This window comes from Numenius arquata, chromosome 29 (assembly GCF_964106895.1).
Source record: "Numenius arquata chromosome 29, bNumArq3.hap1.1, whole genome shotgun sequence".
Classification (NCBI taxonomy): domain Eukaryota; kingdom Metazoa; phylum Chordata; class Aves; order Charadriiformes; family Scolopacidae; genus Numenius; species Numenius arquata.
The window spans coordinates 2,104,086-2,118,474 of NC_133604.1; the positions used below are offsets into that span (position 1 = coordinate 2,104,086).

At 67.3% G+C, this 14,389-nt stretch overlaps 2 protein-coding genes across 4 annotated transcripts; one reads left to right on the forward strand and one right to left on the reverse strand.

Moving 5' to 3' along the window:
- The first annotated feature begins 1,115 nt into the window (after positions 1 to 1,115).
- On the forward strand, positions 1,116 to 2,918 carry WNT1 (Wnt family member 1). The gene is made up of 4 exons (XM_074164911.1): positions 1,116 to 1,216; positions 1,479 to 1,732; positions 1,935 to 2,200; positions 2,430 to 2,918. Exons 1-4 carry the CDS (start codon positions 1,116 to 1,118, stop codon positions 2,916 to 2,918), a joined length of 1,110 nt encoding a protein of 369 aa, XP_074021012.1.
- A 7,837-nt stretch (positions 2,919 to 10,755) lies between these two features.
- PRKAG1 (protein kinase AMP-activated non-catalytic subunit gamma 1) lies at positions 10,756 to 14,138 on the reverse strand. Of its 3 annotated transcripts, XM_074164939.1 has the most exons (12): positions 14,096 to 14,138; positions 13,852 to 13,912; positions 13,474 to 13,577; positions 13,150 to 13,231; positions 13,014 to 13,072; positions 12,865 to 12,910; positions 12,683 to 12,737; positions 12,450 to 12,576; positions 11,916 to 12,081; positions 11,726 to 11,763; positions 11,460 to 11,606; positions 10,756 to 11,373 (listed from the first exon to the last, which is right to left on the reverse strand). In XM_074164939.1, exons 1-12 carry the CDS (start codon positions 14,099 to 14,101, stop codon positions 11,275 to 11,277), a joined length of 990 nt encoding a protein of 329 aa, XP_074021040.1. In that variant the 5' UTR covers positions 14,102 to 14,138; the 3' UTR covers positions 10,756 to 11,274. The 3 variants fall into 3 exon arrangements, with proteins under 3 accessions (XP_074021040.1, XP_074021041.1, XP_074021042.1); XM_074164940.1 differs by lacking the exon at positions 13,852 to 13,912; XM_074164941.1 differs by lacking the exons at positions 13,852 to 13,912; positions 14,096 to 14,138 and having other exon boundaries at positions 11,916 to 12,077; positions 12,446 to 12,576; positions 13,014 to 13,096; positions 13,141 to 13,231; positions 13,474 to 13,551.
- Positions 14,139 to 14,389: the final 251 nt, after the last annotated feature.

Consider the following 14,389-nt stretch of genomic DNA (forward strand, 5'->3'; position numbering starts at 1 on the left):
GCCGGCCGCGGACCGGGACGGGCGGCGGCCGGGACGGGAGAAGGGTCCGGGGGCTCCCAACTGGCACCGGCGACCGGCGCAGCCCGACGGTCCCGGGCCCCGGGGGGCTGCACGTCCCGCCGCCCTCGCCTCTCACCCCCCCAAAACCCGAGGGTCTCGGGACGGATTCCCCGGGCTGTCCCGGGACTGTGATCCCCTGTGCGCCCCGGGCTGTCCCGGGAGATCCCGGACTATCCTCGGCCCCCGCTCCCTCCGTGCGCACGGAGCCGTCCCGGGCCATCCCAGGCTATTCCGGGACCTGTTCCTCCTCGCGCCGGGAGCTGTCCCGGCTCGTCCCGGGCTGCCCCCGCCGGTGCCGATGCCGGGGCCGGTAGAGCGTGTGCGCGAGGCGGCGGGGCCGGGGGGGGAGGGCGGGGGGCGGCATTCGGGGTGTCCCCCCCCGGCCGCGCTCTGGGCACGGGGCCGGGGCGCAGCCACCCGCCGGGCTAATCCGGGCCGTGACGGACAGGCCCGGCGCCGCCGCTCCGGCCGCCCCATAAGAGGTGCCGCGGCTCCGCCGCTCCCCATTGTTAGGGCGAGGACGCGGGGAGGCCCCGCTCGGCGGGACCGGCCCATGGGGACCCTCCGCGCCGCCCCTATAAGAGGGAAGGGGCTGGAAGATGCTCCCGGGTGCTGAGCGCTGCGCACCCGCCGCGCCGAGTCGAGTCCAGCCGCGCCGTCTCCCCGGGGAGCCGCGGGGTACCGCGCACGGACCGCCGAGCACCGGCACCGGGCACCACGCACCGGGTACCGCGCACGGACCGCCGAGCACCGGCACCGGGCACCCGGCACGGATCGTCCGACGACACGCCCCGGGAACCGGGCTGGGAGCCCCGGGCACCGCACTCCCGACGCCGCGCCCCGGGCACCAGGCACCAGCTGCAGCCCGGTGCCGGTGCCGGCCCGCCCCGCGGTCCCCCGCGGCCGCCCTCACCGGAGCCGCCCGCCCTGCCCGCGCCCCGCGCGTCCGGAAACACGCGTGGATGTAGCGGCCGGGCCGGGGGCTCCGCGGCACCATAAATACCCCGGCGGCCGCTCGCCCGCGCACTCTGCCGGGGCCTCCCGGTGCCGGAGCCATGCGAGCCGCCGCGCTGGGGCTGGCCCTCCGGGCGCTCTGGGCTCTGGCCCTCTCCTCTCTCTCCAATACGCTGGCAGTGAACAACAGCGGACGGTGGTGGTGAGTCCGCCGGCACCGGCACCGGGGTGGAGGGGGGGGGGGGGGGCGCAGAGCTGGCACCGGGGATGGCACACACAGGTGTGACCAGGGGGAACACACAAGGATGCGACCCCTTGGTGGGAGCCGGCTGTGGGGGATGCCCATGGAGGAGGATGCTCTGGCAGTGGAGAGGAGCCAGGTCAGGCCCCCTGGGGGGTGTTGAGGTGGGGAGCGGGATGCCGGGGACCCTCCTTGGTGATGACCGTCCCCACCTGTGCCACAGGGGCATCATCAACGTGGCCTCGTCCACCAACCTGCTGACGGACTCCAAGAACGTGCAGCTGGTGCTGGACCCCAGCCTGCAGCTGCTGAGCCGCAAGCAGCGCAAGCTGATCCGCCAGAACCCTGGCATCCTGCACAGCGTCAGCTCCGGCCTCCTGACCGCCATCAAGGAGTGCAAGTGGCAGTTCCGCAACCGCCGCTGGAACTGTCCCACCTCCCAGGGCCCTAACATCTTCGGCAAAATTGTCAACCGGGGTGAGGCCGCAGGGCATGGGGGTCCCCAGATCCCTTCTGCAGGAACCTCGAGCCGAGATGCTTGGCAAAGCACCCCCAGTTCCCCATGGGGCTTCACTAGCCCACAGCCCACTGTCAGCCCATTGTGGCTGTGGGCTTGGGGTGCTGGTGGGTGCCCCCTCCACCGCCTGGCAGCACCCTGAGGTCCTGCTCCCCTCCGCAGGCTGCCGGGAGACGGCATTCATCTTTGCTATCACCAGCGCTGGCGTAACGCACTCGGTGGCCCGGTCATGCTCTGAGGGCTCCATTGAGTCCTGTACCTGCGACTACCGACGCCGTGGCCCTGGGGGGCCCGACTGGCACTGGGGGGGCTGCAGCGACAACATCGACTTTGGGCGTCTCTTCGGGAGGGAGTTTGTGGACTCCAGTGAGAAGGGCCGTGACCTGCGCTTCCTCATGAACCTGCACAACAACGAGGCCGGGCGCATGGTGAGGGCACAGGGTGCTGCTGGCAGCCCCAGGGGGAGGATGGGGATGGGCATGGCTGTGGAACCCCTCAGTCTTGTCCCCATGCGTGGGCTGGGAACCATCAGAGAACCCGGCTTTGGGTGGGCTGAGCATGACGTGATGCCATGTGGAAGTTGGGTGCAGGAGCATGGTGGTCCTGGGGGGGTCCCAGGCTGCTCACAGTGCCCCATGTTCCCCCCCCACCTTGCAGACGGTCTTCTCAGAGATGCGCCAGGAGTGCAAGTGCCACGGCATGTCAGGCTCCTGCACCGTCCGCACATGCTGGATGCGGCTGCCCACCTTCCGTGCCGTGGGCGACGTCCTGAAGGACCGCTTCGACGGTGCCTCCCGCGTCATCTATGGCAACAAGGGCAGCAACCGGGCGTCGCGGGTGGAGCTGCATCACCTGGAGCCCGAGAACCCCGCCCACAAACCCCCCTCGCCCCACGACCTTGTCTACTTTGAGAAGTCGCCCAATTTCTGCACCTACAGCGGGAAGACAGGGACGGCAGGCACAGCTGGGCGCTTCTGCAACAGCTCCTCGCCGGGGCTGGATGGGTGCGAGCTGCTGTGCTGCGGGCGCGGGTACCGCACGCGCACCCAGCGTGTCACTGAGCGTTGTAACTGCACCTTCCACTGGTGCTGCCACGTCAGCTGCCTGAACTGCACCAACACACAGGTGCTGCACGAGTGCCTGTGAGCCCCCGAGTACCACGCTGCCCAGCCCCGGAGGGGGTCTGCGCCACCCCCCATGACGGGTGCCCGGCTGGATTGAAGGCACCCATGGCTGGGCATGTGGCTGCACCTTGGGGACTCCCCCCCCGTCCCATCCTGGAGCCAGCAGCCAGACTGGATGTGCCCCGCACCTTCCCGGCTGCCCGTCGGCCACTCTGGCTCTGCGGGGTCTCCTTCTCGCTGTAAATAAAATATTTATTGTGGACGGTTTGATGCCGTGCCCCCTGCCCCCCATCCCCATGCTTCGCTGGCCCCAAGCCCTGTTTTTTGTAATTAAAATAATAATAATTAATAATAATAATAATTAATAATAATGCTTTGTTACAGGTTTCACTGATAGCCTTTAGAGAAGAATAAAGGATATATTTTTATCAGTCCTGCCCCGATTTGTTTCTGGGGGCTGGGGGAGGGTGGGGATGAGCTGGGGTGGGGGAAGCAGTGTCCCTTAAAGTGTGGAGCTGAGCAGCTGGCCCCCGCTGCCCTCATCCACCCACTCTGTCCGTCCATCCATCACCTCTCCTTTTGCTTACCTCCCTACTCCTTGTCTGTCAGCCGCTCCAGCTGTCTGTCTGTCCATGCTTCTTTCCTCTGCCCTCCCCTCCATCATCCCCTCCCTGCAGACCCCTTTCTCTCTCCCGCTGTGCCTGTCTCCAGCCCAGCCGTCCCTGCTGCCTCTCCCAGCTGGGGTGTCCATCCCCATGGCCGGGGTGCCCATCACCATGGCACCTGGGCTGCAGCATCCCCGACACTGGAATTTGCCGTGGCAGCGGGACTGGTGCCGCCGGGGCTGGGCGTTGGGAGCAGCCACAGGAGGTAAAAGACAGCAGACAGGGAATGAGCATCGTCCATCACTGCTCCTGGCTGAGGCTGACGGCTCCCCTTGGCTCTGGGGGAGGAGGGGGGCCAGGGAGGGCACCAAGGTTACCGGAGCCCGGGGGTCCGGGACCGGCCACCAGCCCCACACGCAGCCCTGCACCTTTGTGTGGGGTCTGGCTGCAGCCAGAGAAAGGTTGTGGCAGCTCTGTGGCTGGCAGGTGCCTCACTGGCATTGACATCCTCTTGAGATGGCATCCTGCAGGGAGGGCATCCCACCAGAACAGGTATCCTCTTGGGATGGGCATTTTTGGGATGGGCATCTCCGTGGGACGGGCATCCCACTGGGGTGGGCATAGCCCCAGAACGGGCATCCCTGGGAAGGGCATCCCTCCAGGACAGCTATCCCACTGGGATGGGTATCCCCCTGGGGCAGGCGAGGGACCCATATACGGCTGCACTGTAACTCCACGTCGGGTACAGGACAGAGTGAAGCAACGGGCTGCAACTCCTGTCCCCATGCCTGGCATGGGGTGAACCACAGGGCCACGGTGACGTCCAGCCACAAGGAGTGGGCAGGACTCTGCCTGGGGACCCCTGGTCCCCTCAGTGCCCACCTGTAGCAGGGGTCCCCACAGCCTGGGCTGCCCCGTGGCCAGAGCCGGGAACCTCGTGGGGCCCCTGGGGATCCACGGCATCAAAGGCTGCGGGATGACGCTGCCACTGCCAGAAATATCCCCCGGAGCCGATAGTGGAAAAGTTGATGCTTAGACTCAGAGCAGGGGGGGGGGAAAAAACCCCAGGGGCCCCCGCTGTCCACGCCAAGGTAAAAACACAGCCTGGCGTGGCGAAATAAAATAAAGAAATGCGAGAAAAAATGACTGGAAAGGAACACAGCCCGAAATAACCCTCCGAGCATCTCCCGCCTGCTGGGAGTTATCTGCCTGCTAAATTCTGCACACGCACAGGGCATGAAAATAGCCTGTTTTCCTGCGGTAGCGAGTCAGGAATATAGATAATGACATTCTTATAAGTCACCTCTGTTACTCAGCTTTTCCTGCGTGCCGGTGACTGCTGGAGACCTCAGGCAGCCATGACCCCCAGGCGTGCAGGGGCACCCCGGGTGCGGGGTGGGCACCTGGCTGCTGGGTGCAGACCTCCCTGGCTTGGACAAATAATCCTGGGCACTGGAAATAGCTGCTGTCACAGCGCTGGGGCCAGTGCAGGGACAGGGACAGGGCGGTCCCAGCCAGTCACATCTGGGAAGCCAAGTAACAGCTGGATGGTGGCAGCAAGTTGGGCCTGCTGTGGGCTGAGCCCCCACAACAGGGCTGAGGCACGGGGGGGGCTCTGCCCAGAGGTGCAGGATAGAAGGACAGGACAGCACACAGGAGTGTAAGGATGGTGTCATTCCCAGAGGTGCAGGACAGAGGGACAGGACAGTGCCCAGGGGTGCAGGACAGAAGGACAGGATGGCACACATAAGTGCAGGACAGAGGGACAGGGTTGTTTCCAGAGGTGCAGAACAGAAGGACGGTGTCATTTCCAGAGGTGCAGGACAGAAGAACAGCGCGGTGCCCAGGGGCGCAGGATAGAGGGACAGGGCACGCCGAGCTGCACAGGCTGGCTGGTGGCACCAGCCCATCCCTCGGACGATCCCCATCTCATTCCTATCCCATGCCCCGTTAACTGTCAGCAGCAGCACAGCCCCATCCCAGCTCCCCTCGCCTCCGGTCAGCATGGGCCCATGTCCCGCCAGCGCCCGGCTTGTCCGGCTGCCCCCATCCCCAACCCCCCCCGGCTGCCACATTCCTCCAGCGTGGGGCCAGCGTGCCCAGCAACCGTGGCAGGGCTGGCCTCTAATCCCCGGGCATGCCAGCCCCGGGGGGACTGTCGCCGTCACCCACTCCCCGATAGGTGACCAATGCCCGAGACGAACAATTAGGGACAAAGCTGGAGCCGCCGGGGGCTAACGCCGGCCTTCACGGGTGCCTTGTGCGGCATTCGGCAAGTTTAATGAATTGTCCATCACTCCTTTCAGCTCCGCTCGCCCGGGCTGGATTAATCTGAGAAGCCGCAGTGGGGAAGGAGCCGCTAAGCCTGTATTTATTACTCTGCCATTGTAACTAATTGAGGTAATTATCTGTGACTCCAACCCCGCGCAACAATGCCACATTCACCGTACCCCCTTCCCACCGGCTCCTCCGTGTGGCCTGGGAGAACCGGCACCACGTGGCAACCGCGCCTGGGGATGCAGCCAGGGCTTGGGCAGCCACCTGCAGGGACGTGGTTGGCATGGTGGGACACAGCTGTCACGGTGGGACGCAGCTGTCCAGAGATGTGGCATGGCCAGCACCATGTGGCTGTGGTGTGGCTGGCACCACGTTCATGCAGGAGCTACCACTCTGTGGGGCCACGGCCAGTGCTGCCAGCACACATGGGTTGTGGTGTGGCCAGCATCAGTTCTGCGCGTGGGTCCATGGGTCTCTGGGGATATCCCTAGCACCAGCACATACATGACCTCGGCTCTCTGGGGACACCACCGGAACCGGCACACGCGTGACCATACCTCTCTGGGGACACCGCCAGCACCGGTGGCACTGTGGGTCGTGGCTCTCTGGGGCCATCGGCACCCGTGTGGCCGTGTGCCTCCTCGGGTCCTGGCTGGGACCAGCAGGGACAGCGCGATGCGCAGGGCAGCCCCCCCCCCCCCCCCCCCCGCCCCGCTCCCCCGCGCCGCGTCCCTGCCGCGCCCGGGGCGGGACTCCCAGTGCCCCCCGGTGCCACCCCCGGTGCCCCCTGTTCCGTCGGTCACCGGCTGCGCGGCGACATCTGGCGGCCGCGGGCGGCACCGCGACCGGGGCCGGGCCACCAGTACCGAGCGGGACCCTCCGGTCCCACGCGTGGGGACCTCCGCGGCTGCGACACCCCCCACCCCACCCCCCACCTCCCCCGTGCCCCGTGGGGAGCCCGGGCCGGCCGCGGCCTGTGGCGGGTTTTGGGGGGCGGCGGGCGGAGGGGCGGCGCTGGCGCCAGCGCGGCCCGAATTAGAAGGTGATTTTCTCGGCAGGGAGCGGGAGGGGTTTGGGCAGGAGCTGAACCCACGGAAAGGGCTGCGCCGCCTTCCCCCGCGTCTGGGACACCCCGGGCCACACCAGGCAGCGTGCCCAGCCGTGCCGAGCCTTGCTGTGCTAAGCCACACTGAGCCGATACAGGCTGTGCCAAGCCGTGTGGAGCCATGCCACGCTTGATACAGGCTGTGCTGAGCCATGCAGAGCCATGCCGTGCTGCATCGAGCTGACCCAGGCTATGCTGAGCCATGCCCAGCTGTGCCAAGCTGTACCAGGCTGTGTCAAGGCATGCCAGGCTGTTCTGGGCTGTTCAAGGCTTTGCCGGACTGTGCCAGGCTATGCCAGGCTGTGTTGTGCCATGCTGAGCCATGCCTGGCTGTGCTGAACTGTACCAGACTCTGCCAAGCCACGCGGAGCCGTGCCATGCTGCCTCGAGCTAATAGAGGCTGTGCTGAGCCATGGGTGGCTCTGTCAGGTTGTGCCAAGATGTACCAGGCCGTGTCAAGCCATGCTGAACTGTTCTGGGCTATTCTAGGCTGTGTCAGGCTGTGTTGTGCCATGCTGAGCCATGCCTGGCTGTGCTGAACTGTACCAGGCTGTGCCAAGCCATGCTGAGCTGTGCCAGGCTATGCCAGCTTGCACCAAGATGTGCCAAGCCGTGCCGAGCCATGGGCAGTCACACCGTACATGCCAGGCAGCACTGAACTGTGCCAAGCAGTGCCAGGCTGTGCTGAGCTGTGCCAAAGTGCACCAAGTTGTGCCATGCCATGCCAGGCAGCATCAGACCATACCATGCTGTGCCAGGCACCGGGCAGCCACAGCAGGGCCACAGCCCTGCCATGGTGGGATGAGTTTGCCAGTATGGCTTGGGTCAGGCTCGGGGACCCCGCTACCACGCTGCGCACCTGAGGCCACGCACCAGGACAGGGGATGCATGGGGTGACGTGGCCCTGGGACTGCCCCACAAGAGCCTCCTGCCCTGGGGCACAGGAGGCCCTGGACGCCTGTGTCCCCTGCTGCGCCAGCTGCCCCGCACCGTGACCTCCCGGCCAGTGTCACCGGGATAATGACAGGGTCGCGGAAGGGGGCGGGGGAGGAGCTGGTTTTAAATAACGTGCAAATTGGACACGTTATTTGTGTGGTTTCCTCTGGCTGCGGGGATCCTCCCCCCCCTGCAGTGTGACTAAGAGGTGGCAGCCGTTTAGGGGGGACGGTCCCCCCCGGTGACTCACCCGGGGTCCCCCCCCGGCCGTGACGTGGGGCTGATGACCACGGGCCAACCTTGCTGTGCTCACCTATTCATTACAGGGGACTGGGGGGGAGGTGGTGGTGCGTCCCACCCGTGCTGTGACGCACTGTGGTGCCCCCTGGGACGCCCGGGGCCTGTGACGGCCCCAAGCACAGGGGGATGCCCGGATGCCTGGGTCCTCGCTGGCATGGGGAGGGGGCAGAGCCAGGGGTGCAAGGGAGAGTGGGGGGCTCAGGAAGGTGATGGGCCTCATGGGGAGCTGCCCCCCCCCCCCCCCCCCCCCCCCACACACACACACAAGGGGCGGAGGTGGCACACCAGGAGCACACAGCCTTTATTGGGGTCAGCCCACAGGAACCACAGCCCCTAGCCCCGCCCCCCGAGGGCCACACCCTGACAAGCCCCACCCCAAGGGCACCACACCCCACCAAGCTCCGCCCCTCAGGCCCGGGGGGCGCTGGCAGCCCCCGAGGGAGCCCCGGTGCTCTCCAGGCTGCTGCTGCTGCTGCTGTAGGCACAGGCATCGTGGCAGTGCCGCCACTGGGACCCCCCTATCCCCCCCTCCACATCTGAGTCAGAGTCAGGCGCCGTGTGCCGCCGGATGCGGGACACAGCCTCGCGCAGTGCCTGGGCGTACAGCACTGGCCGCCGTAGTGGGGGGCGGCCCCGGGAACTCCCACAGCCACCCAGGCTCCGCCAGGGGCTGTGGGGGCTGCCAGGGGGCTCCCGGGGGGGTGAGGGTGAGGCCGGAGGGGTGGCAGCCCTGGGGGCTGCAGGGAGGGTACCCCAGGGGGTGGTGGGCCCTGGAGACCCCCCAGCATAGCGGACCTGCTGCCGCTGCGGGGGGGGGACATACTGGGCTCGGACCACGACACGGGTGGCATCAATGAGGACGTGCCCCCCCATCCCCCGCCGCCCCCTGCCGTGTCCTGGGATCCGCTCCCAGCTGGCGGCTGCCCGGGGCAGTGTCTGGCTGTGCCGGGGGGTGCCGGGGCCCCCTGGGGATGGCTGTATCCCACGGGGCCAGCAGTGCCCAGCCTCAGTGGCTGCCCGGGGCAGGGTGTGGCTCCAGCCTCCCAGCACAGCCCGGCGGCTCTTGGGTGCCGGGGGGGGGCTGCGCAGTCCCCTGGGGGGCCGGAGCTTCAGGGTGTGGTGGGGAGCGTTGTAGGCTGGGGGCGAGATGTAGGGGGGCGGACCCCCACGGCGAGCATGGGCCGCCTGTACCCGCTGCATGTGGACCTCGTAGCTGGGGGGCCCCGGCCTGTCCCCCGGCAGCTGGGGACGGGGGGCATATGGTGGGTGTCCTCTGCTCCCTGTTCCCTCAGGCCGTCCCGGGGGGCAGCGCGTGGGGGGTGCCTGGGGCTGGGTCTCGCGTCTCGGGGGGGCCGGGATGGTGAAGTCCTGCAGGCGTCGGGGGGGAACAGGGGGCGCTGGGGGCCAGGGGGGGGCCAGCTCTGCCACGAAGCACTTCTCCAGGTACCTGCAAGACAGAGAGGGGGGTGTGAGGAGGGCCAGGGTTGGTGGGGCCGCCCGGGTGGGGGCCGGAGCATGGGACAGACACCCCCCCCCCATCCCATCCCCACTCACGCGTACTCCCCGGCGATGCGGCGGTAGGTCCAGGGGGGTGCAGGCTGGCACCCCGCAGCCATGCCAGCACCCGGGCTGCAACACGCCACCGTGTCAATCTCCACCAGCAGCAGCTTGGTCCGCTCGCAGATCCGCAGGCGCCCTGAGCCCTGCTCTGCACCCCCCAGCATGGCCCCGGGGGGTCCCTGCCGCAGGGGACTGGCGGGGGGCCCACAGCCACGCGCTTGGCGGAGCCTCGCGCTCGCCCGCACACACGTGCAGCCACCGCCGCACGTGTGTCCCCAGGGACCCCTACGTCCTGCCCTTTGGCACCGCCAGGCCGGCAGCCACGAGGCACGGTGTCCCCCCCCCTGCCCCGGGGCAGCCCCGGTGGCTAGGAGCCTGGCACACCGCAGGGACCCCACTGGCTGTCCCGGGGTGCCACCATCCCCCCAGGATCCCTTCCCCCCCTGCGACAAAGCGAGGCGATGGCGGGTTTGGCACTGAGCGCTGCAGCCCACGCGGGCTCCGAGTGGAGCTTAGCAACCCTCCGGCGGCGGCATGGCAACAGCATCAGCACAAACCCCTGGTACAGCACTGGGCCTTCCCGGAGCCCCCCTGGTCCCACAGGCACCCACCGCAGCGCTCACCTGGCTCCACAGCCTGTGCCGGACCCCAGCGCTGGCAGCAGCCAGTGGTGGCTGGGGCCACGTCTCGGCCTCCCCCCAAGCCGGGAATGTGCCACGCTCAGCACAACCGGGCTTCACGCCTCCCCCGACGGCACCAGCAGTGAACCCAGGAGTCTGGGCTGCCAGCGATCCCTGCCAGCACCCCATGGGGACCCCAGCACCCTGCACCCCCCCGACTGCTGCCCTCGGCCTCCCCCAGCCCCATCTTGACACCCCCGGTTCACTGGGAGCGTCCCCGGGTCCCCATCCTTGTCCCACCCCCAATCCCGACCTTTCAGAAAAGCCACAGGCAGAACAAACAGGGATTTAGGGTCTGTGTGAGCTCAGCAGATTCCCCCTGTCCTGCGGGGGAGCTGAACCCCCTCTCTGGGCGCCCCCTCCCTCAGTGCCCCCCAAGTGCCCCGCGGCGAGGCTGGGTTAGTGCCAGGTCTGTGTTTATTTGCAGCTTCTCTCCACACATGAAGCAGTGGCGGGTGCAGACATGGCCCTGTGGGGAGCACATCTGGACTGGGGGGCCCCGGGGTGGCACAGGGGGGGCAGCCCCGGACCGGACAGAGCTGAGTGAGGACAATTAACAACCAAACTCAGTGAAACCCCACGTGTGGTGAGGGGGACAAGGGTCTGCACAGGGAACGGCCCTGGCCCAGAGGTGGCTGAAGCTGGCCATACACCCCAGGGGGGATCTGGAGGTGCCTCCAGCACCCCACTGACCACCCCACAGGGCCTTGCGGTGCAGGGTGTGGTGCGGGAGGAGTCAGGGGGCTCTCCCTGCCCAGGATGGCGTGGGGCTGCCCCATGGCTGGAGGTTATTGCTGGACACTGCTGGTGAGTGGGGTCCCTGCCCCAGGCATCCTCGCCAGCCCAGGGGGTGCACAGTGTGGCAGGAGAGGAGGGTGGGGACACCGGGAGGGGATGAATACCTCCCCCACCGCCTCAGGGGCCCTGTGGGAGGACCAGAGCTTGCAGGATATCCGAGAGAGAGACGATTCCCTTGACCACGTCGCTCTCATCCACCACCACCAGCCGGTGAACCTGGGGGGAGCACAGGGAGGGGCTGAGGCCGGCGCGGGGACCCTGACCCGCTCCTGCCCGTCACTGGCAGCCTGGGGGACGGTTACCTCGGCCTCCACCAGGCGGTTGATGATGGTTTCCAGCGTCTCGTGCTTGTAACACTTGAGGACACCCTCAAAGTAGTGGGAGCGGTGCTGCAGTGCCCGCGTCACCGTCACGTCCAGGTTGTTGTAGGTCTTCTCGGCCGCCAGGTTCTGGGGCAGGGAGAGGCATCGAGGACACAGGTGAGTCCCGTGTGGCCCTCACCACCTTGCATGCCCCTCCAGTTCAGGCTCTGCCCCCTCCCCACCTTCACAGCCCCCCCAGTACTCACAATAACATCGAATTTGGAGTAAATATCCACCACTCGCCCTAGGGAGGGAGTGAAAGGGCTGTGAGAGGCACCTGTGGTGCTGGGTTTCTGTACGGGCAGTCCCCAGCACACTGGAGGAGATGTGGACCCCAAGTTGGTGGTTTGGGGACACCTGGCACAAGCCGTGCCCTGCGCTGGGCCCCATCCTTACCTGAATCATCGACGACCGGCAGAGCGGACACACGGTGCTGCACAAAGATGCCCAGTGCCACATAGATGGGGGTGCTGGTCCGCACCACGGCGATGTTGTTGTAGGTGCCGATCTGCAGTTCCTCCAGTGTCTTGGCCATGAACTCGGGCTTTGGGACCTCTGCTATCTGCAGGGGACGGGGAGGGGGACAGTGCTGATGCTGGCTCGGCCTGACACGCCCTAAGCCCCGTGATGCTGCCAGCTCTGGCTGCCTCAGGGCCTGGGCCGTGGTCCTAGGAGTGAAAGCAGAGAGCGCTGGGTGCGGAGCAGTGTCTGGGGGACCCCCGGGCAGCAGCGGTGCAGGCAGGGGCAGCGGGGACGGGCTGTGGGGTCCATGCAGCATCCCGGGGGCCCCCCCAGCACCCACAACACGCTGCGAGGCACCAAAGCTGCGCCCACTCCAGCGCCCCGGAGCCGGTGGTACCTGGCACAGCCTGGGCCGAGCTCATCTCGAGGTGGCCCCTACCACCACCGCAGGGCAGGAACGGGACTTACAAACAGTTTGAGGAACTTGAGAATGCGTTTGTGGGTGAGTATGTAGAGCGTGTTCCCCGAGTCAGGGTCAATAACGGGCAAGCGGTGGATCTTGTTTCGGATGAGGGAGGAGACGGCATCGAAGAGGCTGTGGGGCAGAAGGGAGAGAGGGAACTGGGGCTCGTCTTGACCCTGGCCTCACACCCAAGGGTGACAGAGCCAGCCATGACCCCCTCCCCGCAGCACAGGGGTACCTGGCATTAGGGGAGATGCAGACCAGCGGCTTGAAGGAGTCCTGTAGGTAGACCTCTGTGGGGAGAGGAAATGCTGAGGGGGTGGGCAGCACCGTGGGCAGGCAGGGTGCAGAGCTGTGGGGCTCCAGGGGCCTCAGGTAGATCTGGAAGGGTGGGAGGCAGCCGGCAGCAATCCCCCTCACCTCTCCACGTCTCTATTTTGTGCTCCTCCAGCTCATAGATCTGCACCTGGGCGGGAGGAGGGAAATCAGGATCAACCATGGCCGTGCGTGGGGGCAGACAGACCCCAGGTCCCAGGGGAACAAGCTCCGCACAGACACCTAGTCCTTACCATGGGCGACTTGTAGTAGCGGTGCAGGATGTTGATGAAGTCAGTGATGGTCAGCATGCCTGGGGAGACGGGATGGGTGAGCGGGGTCCCACCAGCTCCCCGCTGCCCCCCAGGACCCCTCATCCTGCTCGCTCACCCACGAAGCTTTGTCTCTTGCTGTCCCACAGCGGGGCAGCCCGCACGCCATTGGTGACCAACGCGAAGAAAGCCTTCTTCACCTGTGGCCGGGGACATGGGAGATGTCTCATGAGGGACTGGGCACCCCATGAGGGTGCAGGGACCTCCTAGTAGTCCATGTCCCTCCACCCTGACTTACAAGACCTTTACGAGGCGGGTGAACAGCCCTAAGACCATCCCCCAGCCTCAAACCTGCCTCCTGGTCCCAGTTAAGCCCTCAGGCTCCAGCCCAGTCCCTGTCCTGTGGCCTCAGCCCCAAACCTGACCCCTGGCCCCCGCCCACCTGCAGGGAAGTGTCGAAGACGACCAGTTTGGAGCTCGTGGGGATCAGGTCGTAGCAGCGGTGGGACTTCATGAAGGTGGTATAGGCGCCACGGTGGGGCTCCCCTAGGGACGGGCAGCGTGAGGCACCTGCCAGCAGTGAGGAGATACCCCAAACCCCGAGGCACCCCAGAGCCGGGGACACCCCACCCCAGGGCGAGAGGGCACCCCAAACACTGGGGCACCCCACACCTTGTGACACCCCAAACCCTAGGACACCCCAGACCCCAAGACTCCCCACCCCGGGGCCCGCAGACCCTGGGACACCCGAACTTACGCGGCCCCTCCCAGACCCGGGACGCCCCGCACCCTGGGACCCCCCCGACACTCCCAGTATCACCTTCCGGCCCCGGGGGACTCGGCTCCGCCGGGCTCTCTGCGGCCGGACCGGGGCCGGGATCCTGTGGACAGATACAGCACGGCTCGGCTCGGCTCGGCTCGGCTCGGGCCGCGGCCCCGCTCCCGTGTCCCCCCCTGTCCCGTTCCCTCCCAGTTCCGGTTCCACCCTCGCCCCGGCCCCGGCCCCGGCCCCGGCCCCGGCCCCGGCCCCAGCACGCCCCGGCACCCCCCGGCACCCCCGCCACCTCCATAGCCCCGCTCCGTCCCGCCGCCACCGCCGCCCCACTTCCGCCCGGCCCCGGCCCCGACTTCCGCCAGCACTTCCCACGTGACCAGAGGCGCGATGCCCACGTGATCCATGACCGCAGGGCGACCTTTTCCCCTCCCTCCGGGTCACGGCAGCCCATGGAGGACGGGGTGTCGGGGAGGGTGGGGGACAGGGGACACCGGACATGGAGTCCGCGGGGGGCAGGGAGTGGGGCGACACTTCGGGTCCCCTGGGGGAGGGGGGGCACCACGTCAGGAACCCCAACCTGGGG